Source organism: Salmo trutta, chromosome 6 (assembly GCF_901001165.1).
Source record: "Salmo trutta chromosome 6, fSalTru1.1, whole genome shotgun sequence".
Lineage (NCBI taxonomy): Eukaryota > Metazoa > Chordata > Actinopteri > Salmoniformes > Salmonidae > Salmo > Salmo trutta.
This window is the reverse complement of record NC_042962.1, coordinates 7,240,386-7,257,681: the sequence shown is the minus strand read 5'-3', so window position 1 is coordinate 7,257,681 and position 17,296 is coordinate 7,240,386. Positions and strand designations below refer to the sequence as shown.

Genomic DNA, 17,296 nt, shown 5'->3' with positions numbered 1-17,296 from the left:
ACTAGCTAACAGGGTAATATCATGTTGTGTTTATGTTGTTGTATCTCTGTAACTACTAGCTAACAGGGTAATATCATGTTGTGTTTATGTTGTTGTATGTCTCTCCGGAGACATTAAACACTAATTAGAACAAATGTGGTGACCCGATGTGTTTCGATGCTTCTACCTCTGATCTACCTTCCATCAGCTAATAAACAGCTGAGCCAGTTGCTGCTCAACAAATTAAAATAGTGTTTTAGCTAGAAAGCTGAGAGAGGATCTTTGCTAATTAAGGAAGCTGACGGCTGTAGAACACTTAAAGATCATTAAAGGTAGACTAGTACTAACTGGAGGATGGGGGATTCATCCCAAATGGCACATTATTCATCCTATGGGCCCTCATCAAAAGTAGTGCAATACAAAGGGAATAGGGTACCATTGGGGATGCAGCCAACATGTACGGCGCATCTCTTTAGTATTTCAGTTAGTAGAAGCAGGGTGCTGTAAATGTGTTTAGTACTGGGGCAGTTAGTAGAAACAGGGTGCTGTAAATGTGTTCAGTACTGGGGCAGTTAGTAGAAGCAGGGTGCTGTAAATGTGTTCAGTACTGGGGCAGTTAGTAGAAGCAGGGTGCAGTAAATGTGTTCAGTACTGGGGCAGTTAGTAGAAGCAGGGTGCTGTAAATGTGTTTTCAGTACTGGGGCAGTTAGTAGAAGCAGGGTGCTGTAAATGTGTTCAGTACTGGGGCAGGTAGTAGAAGCAGGGTGCAGTAAATGTGTTCAGTACTGGGGCAGTTAGTAGAAGCAGGGTGCTGTAAATGTGTTCAGTACTGGGGCAGTTAGTAGAAGCAGGGTGCTGTAAATGTGTTCAGTACTGGGGCAGTTAGTAGAAACAGGGTACTGTAAATGTGTTCAGTACTGGGGCAGTTAGTAGAAACAGGGTACTGTAAATGTGTTCAGTACTGGGGCAGTTAGTAGAAACAGGGTACTGTAAATGTGTTCAGTACTGGGGCAGTTAGTAGAAACAGGGTGCAGTAAATGTGTTCAGTACTGGGGCAGTTAGAAGAAACAGGGTACTGTAAATGTGTTCAGTACTGGGGCAGTTAGTAGAAACAGGGTACTGTAAATGTGTTCAGTACTGGGGCAGTTAGAAGAAACAGGGTACTGTAAATGTGTTCAGTACTGGGGCAGTTAGTAGAAACAGGGTGCTGTAAATGTGTTCAGTACTGGGGCAGTTAGTAGAAACAGGGTGCTGTAAATGTGTTCAGTACTGGGGCAGTTAGTAGAAACAGGGTACTGTAAATGTGTTCAGTACTGGGGCAGTTAGAAGAAACAGGGTACTGTAAATGTGTTCAGTACTGGGGCAGTTAGTAGAAACAGGGTGCTGTAAATGTGTTCAGTACTGGGGCAGTTAGTAGAAGCAGGGTGCTGTAAATGTGTTCAGTACTGGGGCAGTTAGTAGAAATTGTATTTCCTGAAAAGCTGTTCCACTATCAAAAGTTGTCAAAGGAATTGGTTAGGAAAGGAAGCCTTTAGGCTGGCATATTCTTGGCTCAAAGCAGAAATAACTAAATGTGATTCTCCCTAAAGCAGCTGTAGATATTCTAAAGAGGTGAATTGTAGTGATGCTGATTGATTGCAAGGCCATGTTTTGCCGTGAGTACAAATCTTTTTCAGTTTGGTGATTCATATTACAAATCCAATTAATTTCTATCAGCCTAGCGTGTCAGCTCCTACAGTAGCTGACATAAACGATCAGAATTTACATTACATGTCCAATATCTTTTGGGCATGTATAACAGTGGTGAGACATTAACTATGTGTTATGTACGTGACTATGTATATTTCATTTCAGTCAAACTGAATCCTGAACTATCCTGCTCTATCAATTATTCTGTCCAGAATAAATAATAAAACAAACTGTAGCCACATACCAAAGACCAAAGACACACACAATAACAATAATAAATTATAAAGCACACGTAAACTCAGTCAACCTCTGACTGAAAACTAATTCAAATCTGTGGGAGAAAAAGGCTCCATACATTGGAACCTCATTGTGAAAGAACTAGCCAAGGTAACTTGCAACGCATAGTCAGAGCAATCGTCTGCTTTGTACCGTGTATACTTAGAATAGCAAAGTATTCATCTATTTTGTTGAAAAAGACTAAAAATGTTGCCTTCATCAAAGCACATTGTGAGAGCTTACCTACTTGGTCTCTGACGGAAACGTGGACACCATAACAATATGCAGAGGGAACATTGTGGATACCATAACAATATGCAGAGGGAACATCGTGGACACCATAACAACGTGCAGAGGGAACATCGTGGACGCCATAACAACGTGCAGAGGGAACATCGTGGACGCCATAACAACGTGCAGAGGGAACATCGCGGACACCATAACAACGTGCAGAGGGAACATCGTGGACGCCATAACAACGTGCAGAGGGAACATCGTGGTCGCCATAACAACGTGCAGATGGAACATCGTGGACGCCATAACAACGTGCAGAGGGAACATCGTGGACGCCATAACAACGTGCAGATGGAACATCGTGGACGCCATAACAACATGCAGATGGAACATCGTGGATGCCATAACAACGTGCAGAGGGAACATCGTGGTCGCCATAACAACGTGCAGAGGGAACATCGTGGACGCCATAACAACGTGCAGAGGGAACATCGTGGACGCCATAACAACGTGCAGAGGGAACATCGTGGACGCCATAACAACGTGCAGAGGGAACATTGTGGACGCCATAACAACGTGCAGAGGGAACATCGTGGTCGCCATAACAACGTGCAGATGGAACATCGTGGTCGCCATAACAACGTGCAGAGGAAAATCGTGGACACCATAACAATACGCAGAGGGAACATCGTGGACACCATAACAATATGCAGAGGGAACATCGTGGACACCATAACAATACGCAGAGGGAACATCGTGGACACCATAACAACGTGCAGAGGGAACATCGTGGTCGCCATAACAACATGCAGAGGGAACATCGTGGACGCCATAACAACGTGCAGATGGAACATCGTATGTGCAGGAGTTCGCTTTTCTAAAATGAACATGAAAAAAAAAACAGTCATGTAATATACACAAGTGCACATAGTCCGAGCCTTACCTGCCCTGCACCTTGATATCAGAGATGGCGTAGAAGTATCTGGACAGGTTGTTCTCATCCACCATGGTGGCCCCGGTGGCCGGTCGGAGGAGCCGGACCCTCAGGTCTGTAATGGTGAAGAAGTCCCTCAGGTTCTTGGTAGTGTCTAGCTGACCGTAGAGGGATGCCATGTTGTGGAGGTGTGGCCCGGCGAACAGTGCGAAACGGTCCTTGATCTCGAAGCGGACGGTTTTAGCGTTCTTCCACACGTAGCCCCTGGAGTATTCCTCGGTACAGATGATGTCTAGAAGGGTGTGCTGGGTCAAGTCCTGGACAGTCTTGTGCTCCATGGTGAAGGCGTCTAGACAGTCTGTGGCGTAGAACTGGTAAGGTTGCCAGGTCTTACCGTAGTCCAGCGACTTCTCCAAAACCATCTGTTCCGGGCGTCCGGACTCGAAGGTAACCACGATGTCATCGGTCAACTCAATGGTTTTTTTCCAGGACAGTGTGATGTTGACCAGGAGGGCCTTGGGGTATTTCTTCCAGGAACTGGACTGCCAGAAGGTTGTGGGGTTCCGACCCTCGAAATCGAACATGAGCTCCGGAGGGTGGGCCAGGTCCTCGTTTTGGGCGTCACATTCGTTGTTACACATGTAAGGATTCTCCTACAAGACATCAAATAATAGAGAAAGAGAAAGGCAGAAATTTAGGAATCTTAACGGTAAACAATAACACAGGTACCAAAAGCTCCTTTTTATGAGCCTTGAGTCCTTTATGTAGCCAAGCGTAGGTTTAAAAAATATACATGTAAGGATATACTCCCTGCAGCTAACAGCACAGATGCCTAGTACGACTATGACACAGATAATTGTGTAATAGTAATTGATGTGCTTGTGGGGTCCAGGGTTCTAGCTGTGGTGCTGGGTGAGTGGCTAGTCCATTAGAAAACACCTAGAGACAGATTCATTTTTTATGGGGATGTTTCAGAGAAGTCCCCCCTCCATCTCCGACTTACACCCCACCTCTTCAGAGAAGTCCACCTCTGACTTGCACCCCACCTCTTCAGAGAAGTCCCCCCTCCATCTCCGACTTACACCCAACCTCTTCAGAGAAGTTCACCTCTGACTTACACCATATTTCTTCAGAGAAGTCCACCTCCAACTTACACCCTATTTCTTCAGAGAAGTCCACCTCCAACTTACACCCTATTTCTTCAGAGAAGTCCACCTCTGACTTACACCCTACCTCTTCAGAGAAGTCCACCTCCACCTCTGACTTACACCCTACCTCTTCAGAGAAGTCCACCTCTGACTTACACCCTACCTCTTCAGAGAAGTCCACCTCCACCTCTGACTTACACCCTACCTCTTCAGAGAAGTCCACCTCTGACTTACACCCTACCTCTTCAGAGAAGGCCACCTCCAATTTACACCCTATCTCTTCAGAGAAGTCCACCTCCACCTCTGACTTACACCCTACCTCTTCAGAGAAGTCCACCTCCACCTCTGACTTACACCCTACCTCTTCAGAGAAGTCCACCTCTGACTTACACCCTACCTCTTCAGAGAAGGCCACCTCCAATTTACACCCTATCTCTTCAGAGAAGTCCACCTCCACCTCTGACTTACACCCTACCTCTTCAGAGAAGTCCACCTCTGACTTACACCCTACCTCTTCAGAGAAGGCCACCTCCAATTTACACCCTACCTCTTCAGATAAGTCCCCCTCCACCTACGACTTACGTCTTCTTATAGCCACACTCAAGAACCAACGTCAGACAGGGTCTAGCATTTGTATCTTATATCATATTCACTATATCATTTATTAAATACTTATCTCTACATCTTTGCTCTATTGCTCACGCCATTATAAACAACAGTAAAGTCCTGAGGGGTGGATAGAGAATAGTCAGGAATACCTTGTGCCTAATGTGCTCGTTAGTAGCAAGTATAAAGTGAAGGTCAGTCTAACAAGGGGAGAATAAACCACTGTCTTTCCACAGTCATTTTTTTTGCACAAAGGAAAAGGGGGATACCTAGTCAGTTGTACAACTGAATGCATTCAACTGAAATGTGTCTTCCGCATTTAACCCAACACCTCTGAATCAGAGAGGTGCGGGGGGCTGCCAAAATCAAAATACACGTCTTCAGCGCCTGGGGAACAGTGGTTAACTGTCTTGATCAGGGGCAGAACGACAAATTTTTACCTTGTCAGCTCGGGGATTCAATCCAGCAACCTTTCAGTTACTGGCCCAACCATCTAACCTCTAGGCTACCTGCCTGGCTCCATCTGAATTTCATGTCTGGATAACTCAATGACATGTGTCTTTTGTCAATTCTGACATTGAGGGATGAAAAAAATACCAGAGCAGTAGCTATAGCAGTAGTAGCAGCAGTAGCTATAGCAGTAATCGCAGCAGTAGCTATAGCAGTAGTAGCAGCAGTAGCTATAGAAGTAGTCAGAGCAGTAGCTATAGCAGTAGTAGCAGCAGTAGCTATAGAAGTAGTCACAGCAGTAGCTATAGCAGTAGTCGCAGCAGTAGCTATAGCAGAAGCAGCAGCAGTAGCTATAGCAGTGGTAGCCATAGCTGCAGCAGTATCTATAGCAGTAGTCGCAGCGGTAGCGATAGCAGTAGTAGCAGCAGTAGCTACAGCAGTGGTAGCTGTAGTAGCAGCAGTAGCTATAGCAGTAGTCGCAGCAGTAGCTATAGCAGTAGTCACAGCAGTAGCTGTAGCAGAAGCAGCAGCAGTAGCTATAGCAGTGGTAGCCGTAGCTGCAGCAGTAGCTATAGCAGTAGTTGCAGCAGTAGCTATAGCAGTAGTTGCAGCAGTAGCTATAGCAGTAGCTGCAGCAGTAGCTATAGCAGTAGTCGCAGCAGTAGCTATAGCAGTAGTAGCAGCAGTAGCTATAGCAGTAGTCGCAGCAGTAGCTATAGCAGTAGTCGCAGCAGTAGCTATAGCAGTAGTCGCAGCAGTAGCTATAGCAGTAGTCGCAGCAGTAGCTATAGCAGAAGCAGCAGCAGTAGCTATAGAGGTGGTAGCCGTAGCTGCAGCAGTAGCTATAGCAGTAGTTGCAGAACTAGCTGTAGCAGAAGCAGCAGCAGTAGCTATAGCAGTGGTAGCCGTAGCTGCAGCAGTAGCTATAGCAGTAGTCGCAGCAGTAGCTATAGCAGTAGTAGCAGCAGTAGCTATAGCAGTAGCTGCAGCAGTAGCTATAGCAGTAGTCGCAGCAGTAGCTATAGCAGTAGTCGCAGCAGTAGCTATAGCAGTAGTTGCAGCGGTAGCCATAGCTATAGCAAAAGCAGCAGCAGTAGCTATAGCTGTAGTAGCCATAGCTAGAGCAGTGGTAGCCGTAGCTATAGTAGTAGCTATAGCAGAGGTAGCGTTGCTATAGCAGTGGTAGCCGTAGCTGCAGCAGTAGCTATATCAGTAGTCGCAGCAGTAGCTATAGCAGTAGTTGCAGCAGTAGCTATAGCAGTAGTAGCAGCAGTAGCTATAGCAGTAGTAGCAGCCGTAGCTATAGCAGTAGTAGCAGCAGTAACTATAGCAGTAGTAGCAGCGGTAGCCGTAGCTATCGCAGTAGCTATAGCAGTAGTAGCAGTGGTAGCTGTAGCTATCGCAGTAGCTATAGCAGTGGTAGCCGTAGCTATAGCAGTAGTAGCAGCGGTAGCCGTAGCTATCGCAGTAGCTATAGCAGTAGCTATAGCAGTGGTAGCCGTAGCTGCAGCCGTAGCTATAGCAGTAGTCGCAGCAGTAGCTATAGCAGTAGTTGCAGCAGTAGCTATAGCAGTAGTAGCAGCAGTAGCTATATCAGTAGTCACAGCAGTAGCTATAGCAGTAGTCGCAGCAGAAGCAATAACAGTAGTAGCAGCAGTAGCTATAGCAGCAGTCGCAGCAGTAGCTATAGCAGTAGTAGCAGCAGTAGCTATAGCAATAGTCGCAGCAGTAGCTATAGCAGTAGTAGCAGCAGTAGCTATAGCAGAAGTCGCAGCTGTAGCTATAGCAGTAGTAGCAGCAGTAGCTATAGCAATAGTCGCAGCAGTAGTTATAGCAGTAGTCACAGCAGTAGCTATAGCAGTAGTAGCAGCAGTAGCTACAGCAGTGGTAGGTGTAGCTGCAGCAGTAGCTATAGCAGTAGTCGCAGCAGTAGCTGTAGCAGAAGCAGCAGCAGTAGCTATAGCAGTGGTAGCCGTAGCTGCAGCAGTAGCTATAGCAGTAGTAGCAGCAGTAGCTATAGCAGTGGTAGCTGCAGCAGTAGCTATAGCAGTAGTCGCAGCAGTAGCTATAGCAGTAGTCACAGCAGTAGCTTTAGCAGTAGTAGCAGCAGTAGCTATTGCAGTAGTCACAGCAGTAGCTATAGCAGTACTAGCAGCAGTAGCTATAGCAGTAGTCGCAGCAGTAGCTATAGCAGTAGTAGCGGCAGTAGCTATAGCAGTGGTAGCCGTAGCTGCAGCAGTAGCTATAGCAGTAGTCGCAGCAGTAGCTATAGCAGTAGTAGCAGCAGTAGATATAGCAGTAGTCACAGCAGTAGCTATAGCAGTAGTTGCAGCAGTAGCAATAGCAGTAGCTGCAGCAGTAGCTATAGCAGTAGTCGCAGCAGTAGCTATAGCAGTAGTAGCAGCAGTAGCTATATCAGTAGTCACAGCAGTAGCTATAGCAGTAGTCGCAGCAGTAGCTATAGCAGTAGTCGCAGCAGTAGCTATTGCAGTAGTCACAGCAGTAGCTATAGCAGTAGCTGCAGCAGTAGCTATAGCAGTAGTAGCAGCAGTAGCTATAGCAGTAGTCGCAGCAGTAGCTATAGCAGTAGTCGCAGCAGTAGCTATAGCAGTAGTTGCAGCGGTAGCCGTAGCTATAGCAGAAGCAGCAGCAGTGGCTATAGCTGTAGTAGCCGTAGCTATAGCAGTGGTAGCCGTAGCTATAGTAGTAGCTATAGCAGAGGTAGCGTAGCTATAGCAGTGGTAGCCGTAGCTATAGCAGTAGCTATAGCAGTAGTAGCAGCCGTAGCTATAGCAGTAGTAGCAGCAATAGCTATAGCAGTAGTAGCAGCGGTAGCCGTAGCTATTGCAGTAGCTATAGCAGTAGCTATAGCAGTGGTAGCCGTAGCTGCAGCCGTAGCTATAGCAGTAGCTATAGCAGTGGTAGCAGTAGCTGCAGCCGTAGCTATAGCAGTAGTCGCAACAGTAGCTAAAGCAGTAGTAGCAGCGGTACCGTAGCTATCGCTCACACACTCTCTCACACTCACACAGAGGCAGGTGAACAGGCAGCTGCTGTGAAGGTTTCAGACCTATGTACTGCCTCAGATTCATCAACACGAAACCATACGCCTCAAAACATTTGAAAGGTTTACCACAAGTCATTACACCACAATGTTCCCCATCCCTGGGGCTATGGTACTTCAGAAAGGACCTTTCAACAGAGACGCTCCTACAATCTATGAGGACAAGATAATCCGCCACATGATTAGGTAGGAGATGTCAGTGTCTGTGGTTCCGTGGCTAGGGCGACAGGAATACAAAGGAGCACTCTCTCTGTGTGATGTAGGACAGAAAAATAAAGCAGAAGGCCAGAGGTAAAGAAAGAGAGGGACAGAGAGAAAGGGAGAGAGAGGAAAAGAAAGGAAGAGAGAGAGAGAGGAAGAGAAAAGAAGTGAGGGAGAGACAGAGAGAGAGAGAGAGAGAAAATGAAAAAGGAAAAGGAAAAGGAGAGAAAGAGTGTTCCTCTTAATAAGCCATTTTTTCTTGTCCTTCAAGGAGATGATGAAACGGGCATTTAGCCTTTTAACTGGCCCAGAGTCACATTAACATCCTGTCAAGGCAATCTCTGAGCGCTGGAAAACTGGAACCTGGGGAGTGAGCAGTGAGCAGTGAGAGGAAAGGCTGGCAGCGGAAATGTTTCACTTGGGGTTTAAATGGGTAACACAGTAAGGAGGTTAGGGGTGCCATCACCTGCCATATGCTGCGCTGTGTCCACAGACAGGAATGGAAGAGGGCTCATTATTGGATTAGAGAAGGACTGTAAAGGAATTGTGGAATACCATCCCCTGGATGCCCTCAGGGCAAAATGGACTGGATAATTTAAAAGAAGTGGTACACTCAGGTTTCTGCGGTTGAGGTGAATTCAAGAGTGCCGTTAATTAGCTACTCAATCAATAAATCAAATTGTATTTGTCACATGTTTAGCAAACAACAGGTGTAAACTAACAGTGAAATGCTTACTGACAGGCCCTTCCTAACAATGCAGAGAGAAAGAAAATAATGGAAAAATAGTAAGATAAGGAATAAATCCAAAATGAATAACGATAACCTGGCTATATACACAGGGTACCAGTACTGAGTCAATGATAACTAGGCTATATACACAGGGTACCAGTACTGAGTCAATGATAACTAGGCTATATACACAGGGTACCAGTACTGAGTCAATGATAACTAGGCTATATACACAGGGTACCAGTACTGAGTCAATGATAACTAGGCTATATACACAGGGTACCAGTACTGAGTCAATGATAACTAGGCTATATACACAGGGTACCAGTACTGAGTCAATGATAACTAGGCTATGTTCACAGGGTACCAGTACTGAGTCAATGATAACTAGGCTATATACACAGGGTACCAGTACTGAGTCAATGATAACTAGGCTATATACACAGGGTACCAGTACTGAGTCAATGATAACTAGGCTATATTCACAGGGTACCAGTACTGAGTCAATGATAACTAGGCTATATACACAGGGTACCAGTACTGAGTCAATGATAAATACAATATATACACAGGGTACCAGTACGGAGTCAATGATAACTAGGCTATATACACAGGGTACCAGTACTGAGTCAATGATAACTAGGCTATATACACTGGGTACCAGTACTGAGTAACAATAACTAGGCTATATACACAGGGTACCAGTACTGAGTCAATGATAACTAGGCTATATACACAGGGTACCAGTACTGAGTCAATGATAACTAGGCTATATACACAGGGTACCAGTACTAAGTCAATGATAACTAGGCTATATACACTGGGTACCAGTACTGAGTCAATGATAACTACAATATAAATACAGGGTACCACTACTGAGTCAATGATAACCTGACTACATACACAGGGTACCAGTACTGAGTCAATGTGCAGGGGTACGAGGTAATAACTTGGCTATATACACAGGGTACCAGTACCAAGTCGATATGCAGGGTTACATGGTAATAACTTGACTATATACACATTACCCCACAATGACAAAGTGACAACAGGTTTTTGAAATGATTGCCAAATTGTTAAAAATTAAAACAGAAATACCTTATTCACATAGGTTTTCAGACCCTTTCCTATGAGACTTGAAATTGAGCTCAGGTGCATCCTGTTTCCATTCATCATCCTTGAAATGTTTCTACAACTTGGAGGCCACCTGTGGTAAATTCAATTAATTGGACATGATTTGTAAAGCACAAACCTGTCTATATAAGGTCCCACAGTTGACAGTGCATGTCAGAGCAAAAACCAAGCCATGAGGCCAAAGGAATTGTCCGTAGAGCTCCGAGACAGGATTGTGTCGAGGCATACATCTGGGGAAGGGTACCAAAACATTTCTGCAGCATTGAAGGTCCCCAAGAACACAGTGGTCTCCATCATTCTTAAATGGAAGAAATTTGGAACCACCAAGACTTCCTAGAGCTGGCCGCCTGCCAAACTGAGCAATCGGGGGAGAAGGGCCTTGGTCAGGGAGGTGACCAAGAACCCGATGGTCACTCTGACAGAGCTCTAGAGTTCCTCTGTGGAGACAGGAGAACCTTCCAGAAGGACAACCATCTCTGCAGCACTCCACCAATCAGGCCTTTATGGTAAAGTTGCCAGACGGAAGCCCCTCCTCAGTAAAAGGCACATGACAGCCCACTTGGAGTTTGCCAAAAGGAACCTAAAGACTATCAGACCATGAGAAACAAGATCCTTTGATCTGATGAAACAAGATTGAACTCTTCGGACTGAATGCCAAGCGTCAAGTCTCGAGGAAACCTGGCACCATCCCTACGGTGAAGCATGTTGGTGGCAGCATCATGCTGTGGGGATTTTTTTCGCCGGCAGGGACAAGGAGACTAGTCAGGATCGAGGGAAAGATGAACGAAGCAAAGTACAGACATATCCTTGATGAAAACCTGCTCCAGAGCGCTCAGGACCTCAGACTGGGATGAAGGTTCACCTACCAACAGGACAACGACCCTAAGCATACAGCCAAGAGAAACCAGGAGTTGCTTCGGGACAAGTCTCTGAATGTCCTTGATTGGCCCAGCCAGAACCCGGACCTGATGGAACATCTGTGGAGAGACCTGAAAGTAGCTGTGCAGCAACCCTCCCCATACAACCTGACAGAGCGTGAGAGGATCTGCAGAGAAGAATGGAAGAATCTCCTCAAATACAGGGGTGCCAAGCTTGCAGCATCATACCCAAGAAGACACGAGGCTGTAATCGCTGCCAAAGGTGCTTCAACAAGGTTCTGAGTAAAGGTTCTGAATACTTATGTAAATGTGATATTTCAGTTTATTATTTGGTATAAATTAGCAAATATTTCTAAAAATCTTTCCGAAGGCACTATATATATATATATACACTCCGAACTGACATTGCTCGTCCTAATATTTCTATATTTCTTAATTTGGGGCTGTGGGTAGCCGAGTGGTTAGAGCAATGGACTAGGAACCGAAAGGTTGCAAGATCAAATCCCCGAGCTGACAAGGTAAAAATCTGTTGTTCTGCCCCCGAACAAGGCAGTTAATCCACTGTTTCTAGGCCGTCATTAAAAATAAGAATTTGTTCTTAACTGACTTGCCTAGTTAAATAAAGATAAAATGTTTAAAAATTGCATTTCTTAACTTTTTAGATTTGTGTTTATTGTTGTGCATTGTTAGATATTACTGAAATGTTGGAGCGAGAAACACAATCATTTCGCTACACCCGCAATAACATCTTCTAAATATGTGTATACGACCAATACATTTTTATTTGATTTGATTAATACCCTTATCGATTTCTATCACTAGGAGCTGGAAATCTGCTGCATACCACATGGCAATCTTGGCTAGTTGTGGAGATCTCTGAACACACAGGTTAAAACCTTTCATTACGGTCTCCTCCATACTCACATACTGTAACAAGAACATATACTGCCTCATGAAGATCAATAATACCCTCTCTCTCCAGTCACTCTGTACAGGAGCACTCCTTCTCTTCAGATAGGAGATAAAGCGCTGAGCACTGCAGCCCAATGGAAATCAATGGGGAAACTTCTTTTTTTATTTTATGGCACTGAGAGCTCCATTAGCCAATGAATGGTTTGGAGAAACATTCAAATAATTGACATTGTAGCTAGCTAGCAAATTTTGCTGCTACAGAGCTCCACCCGATCCAGTCGTAATTACAGAAGATGTAGCTATTAATCCAATCTGATCTGCTAGCATTAGCTGACGAGGGATGGAACAGCAGCCATAGATTACAGTGATGACTGGAGCAGCTATCTGCTGGATGGAGGTAGTGGAGCGGAGAGGTCCCGCTAAATTGGTGCTAATGGTATCAGCGACCCTCCCCGAAACACACTCGGTTAATCTGTAAGTGTCTGTGTGTGTGTGTGTGTGTGTGTGTGTGTGTGTGTGTGTGTAGGTGTGTGTACATTCTCTTCACAGGGCAGCTCTAATTGTTGCTGTGTCCACAACGTTCTGCCTAATGTCCAGACTGAGACAAAAAAACACACCCTGGTAACAAATCACAGTAATTCCAGCCTTTCTTTTCATTCATTCTTTCGTTCCAATCCAGACAAATTTTTGGTTGGGCCGTCGTCAGGAAGTGGTTTTGGTTGGGTCGTCATCAGGAAGTGGTTTTCTCATGGTTGGTCAACCAAGTCTTCCCTGGACACGCATAACAAACAGGAAATGTGCCTAACAAACACTGGGGAGAGATGCAAGAGGACGTTTCTAGAATTTGAAACACTTTATTTTTTTGTTGTCCATAAAAAAATCAGGTTAAAACTGTTTGTGTCGACTGAAACTAGCAACGCAAGCATTCGCTTCTGTATTTTTTTTTTATGTAACCTTTAGTTAACTAGGCAAGTAGATTAAGAACTCTTATTTACAATGACGGCCTACCCCGTCCAAACCCTAACTACTACATGCAGCTGCGGGCCAATTGTTTCTTGAATGGATGGTCGGGCCCCGGAACATAATTATAAATAATTTGTACACTGCAAACTGACTATAAGAAGCCCAAAAAGATATAGCATTTGGCAAAAACATAATCATTTCAAACTCGACTACATTGGGATATGATCACATCTCTCTCTATTTATGTGTGGGAATACTTAGAAACAGATTTCTAAAAATTAAAATCATTTGTAGCTGATTTACTCAATTTAAATCAATTGGAGCTGATTTCCTAAAGAAAAATACATAAATGCATTAAATAAATAAATAATATATCAATAAATACAATAAAATTACCCTTGGGTCGACCACCTGCACTAGGCCATGCTGTATGGAGGGAGGGAAACAGGCAGGGAGGGTATTGTTACAGTGAATACCATGCTGTATGGGGGAGGGAGACAGGCAGGGAGGGTATTGTTACAGTGAATACCATGCTGTATGGGGGAGGGAGACAGCCAGGGAGGGTATTGTTACAGTGAATACCATGCTGTATAGGGGGAGAGAGACAGCCAGGGAGGGTATTGTTACAGTGAATACCATGCTGTATGGGGGGAGGGAGACAGCCAGGGAGGGTATTGTTACAGTGAATACCATGCTGTATAGGGGGAGAGAGACAGCCAGGGAGGGTATTGTTACAGTGAATACCATGCTGTATGGGGGGAGGGAGACAGCCAGGGAGGGTAATGTTACAGTGAATACCATGCTGTATGGGGGAGGGAGACAGCCAGGGAGAGTATTGTTACAGTGAATACCATGCTGTATGGGGGAGGGAGACAGGCAGGGAGGGTATTGTTACAGTGAATACCATGCTGTATGGGGGAGGGAGACAGGCAGGGAGGGTAATGTTACAGTGAATACCATGCTGTATGGGGGGAGGGAGACAGCCAGGGAGGGTAATGTTACAGTGAATACCATGCTGTATGGGGGAGGGAGACAGCCAGGGAGAGTATTGTTACAGTGAATACCATGCTGTATGGGGGAGGGAGACAGGCAGGGAGGGTATTGTTACAGTGAATACCATGCTGTATGGGGGAGGGAGACAGGCAGGGAGGGTAATGTTACAGTGAATACCATGCTGTATGGGGGGAGGGAGACAGCCAGGGAGGGTAATGTTACAGTGAATACCATGCTGTATGGGGGAGGGAGACAGCCAGGGAGAGTATTGTTACAGTGAATACCATGCTGTATGGGGGAGGGAGACAGGCAGGGAGGGTATTGTTACAGTGAATACCATGCTGTATGGGGGAGGGAGACAGGCAGGGAGGGTAATGTTACAGTGAATACCATGCTGTATGGGGGGAGGGAGACAGCCAGGGAGGGTAATGTTACAGTGAATACCATGCTGTATGGGGGGAGGGAGACAGGCATGGAGGGTATTGTTACAGTGAATACCATGCTGTATGGGGGGAGGGAGACAGGCAGGGAGGGTATTGTTACAGTGAATACCATGCTGTATGGGGGGAGGGAAACAGGCAGGGAGGGTATTGTTACAGTGAATACCATGGTGTATGGGGGGAGGGAGACAGCCAGGGAGGGTAATGTTACAGTGAATACCATGCTGTATGGGGGGAGGGAGACAGCCAGGGAAGGTATTGTTACAGTGAATACCATGCTGTATAGTATTGCTTTAGACCAGGGATGGGCAAGTGGCGGTCCGCATGTAGGTAGGCCCCTGGATAAATCCCAAGGTGCAATTTCGAAATTTGGTTGTGCATCAGCAGTTTTTCTCTTACGTCAGTCACTGACAGTCACTCCATTAGCCCATGTCAGCTAACATGTTTTAGATTGGTAAGTTAGTGTAGCCAGTTATCTTAACATGTAGTAATCATGGTCAAATTACTGACCAGTGGACGGCCATTGATTTTGGGAGGGTTAGTCACTCTCAGATGTCCTATATAAAACTACAAATACTGTTTTTCTCTCCACTCAATGGGAAAATGAGTAGAATTGCAGGAAATTAAATGTAAAACAACAACAAAAAAGTATCTCCGCTGACAAATTGTTTTGCTCGTAAGGTGGGTGGGCCCCCACAACAGAGTTTCACTTAGGCCCCTTAAAAGGAAGGAGGGATGCAGGCTAGTGTTCAAGTGAATAAGATACAGCTGTGTAGCCCTGGCCCCGTTTATCACATGATCCCTGACAGAGAATGTGACTTGGTGAATATAAATGTAGCTGCCACTGACAGAGGATGTGACTTGGTGAATATAAATGTAGTTGCCACTGACAGGCAGGTCTGACGTATAGGCCCAAACAATCAAACAAATCCTTTTGTGTGACAGATGTTTTTGACTTGTAACCCAGATCACAGATTGCTCCCTCCCTCTATTCTTCCTGCTGCTGCTTTCTCTCTCCCCCCTCTCTCTCCCCCCTCTCCCTCTCTACCTCTCTCTCCCCCCTCTCTCTCTCCCTCCCTCTCTCTCCTCTCCCTCTCTACCTCTCTCTCCCCCCTCTCTCTCCCACCCTCTATCCTTCCTGCTGCTGCTTTCTCTCTCCCCGCTCTCTCCCCCTCTCTCTCCCCCCCTCTCTCCCCCCTCTCCCTCTCTCCCTCTCTCTCCCCCCTCTCTCTCCCTCCCTCTCTCTCCCCCCTCTCCCTCTCTACCTCTCTCTCCCCCCTCTCTCTCCATCCCTCTATCCTTCCTGCTGCTGCTTTCTCTCTCCCCGTCTCTCCCCCCCCTCCCCCTCCCTCTCCCCCATCCCCCCTCCCTCTCTCCCCCCTCTACCTCCCTCCCTCGCTCGCTCTCTCTCCCCCTCTCTCTCCCTCTCTCTCTCTCCCCCTCTCTCTCTCTCCCTCCCTCCCTTTTCCCGTCTCCCTCCCTCCCTTCCTCTCCCCACCTCTCTCTCTCCCCCTTCCCCCCCCTCTCCCTCTCCCTCCCTCCCTCCCTCCCTCCCTCTCCACCTCCCCATCACTAAACACTGATGACACTGCTAACATGCAGTTAAAAAAACATTATTTTTAACGACATTTTTATGTGGCATATAGTTGTTATCTAACATGTCTAATTATAGGCACAATGTCTTCTATTCTATTCAATAATCCTGTTGTTCTTAGCCTCTGATCTTTGGTGTACGAAACGCCCATTTTGTACACACACACACACACACACACACACACACACACACACACACACACACACACACACACACACACACACACACACACACACACACATAGACCGATTAGAGTGTTTGCTAGAGTTTATCAGTAAACATATCCAGATGCCACAGACAAGGAAATCCTAATGAGAAAAATACATCCCTCGTCACCACATGGCACTATGGGGGTTTCAGGTGATGGAAAACAGCCCTTCTGGATTACAGTTAGTACAAATCTGTCCAAGGTCCCTCTCTTTGAATAAGGAAAACAAATATACAAAGCTTTACTGTCTTTCCTTTCATTTGCCTTCTTCCTCCTCTCTTTCTCACCAACCCATCTTATTTTGTCTCTCCATCCCTCCGTAGCCAGGTCAGGGTTAAACCTATCCCTTCTGCATTAATGAGACCTTGTGTGTGAGGATAAACTTTTCCACTAGCCCAGGGGCTTGATTGAAGCAGTGCTTGCTCTCTCTCTCTCTCTCTCTCTCTCTCTCTCTCTCTCTCTCTCTCTCTCACACACTCCTTGCCCCTCTCCCTCCTCCCCCCTCCCCCCTCTCTCTCCTTCCCTCCTGGCCATACTAACACCTTATGTGAAGCCTCTCTCTTGGTTCTTGGTGCTGGGTGACACAGACACTTGGGTTTAAGCTCAACACTGTGTGAATATCGCACAGATTGCAGTGAGGTGATAGACACCCCGGCTAAATCCTATCAACAGCTCAGGGTCAGGCTGGGGTCAACACGGCTAGATGGTGGCCAATAAGAAAAAGAGAGAGAGAGAGAGAGAGAGAGAGAATATTCTGCCCTACCCAATCAAACCAATATACATTATCCATGTAACATATCTAGGAATGATACCTGCTGCCAATAATATCTACCCATACCTAGAACTGGTCAAATAAAGAACAAAAG

General features: G+C 46.0%; 1 protein-coding gene across 5 annotated transcripts in view; it reads right to left on the bottom strand.

The window, feature by feature from the left end:
• LOC115195355 (netrin-G1-like) overlaps positions 1-17,296 on the bottom strand; it is a 209,789-nt gene that overhangs the window by 110,617 nt on the left and 81,876 nt on the right. For all 5 annotated transcript variants that reach the window (XM_029755139.1, XM_029755138.1, XM_029755140.1 and 2 more), the window contains exon 3: positions 3,122-3,765. In XM_029755139.1, the coding sequence (XP_029610999.1) occupies positions 3,122-3,765 (644 nt within the window). The remainder of the gene's footprint in view (positions 1-3,121; positions 3,766-17,296) is intronic.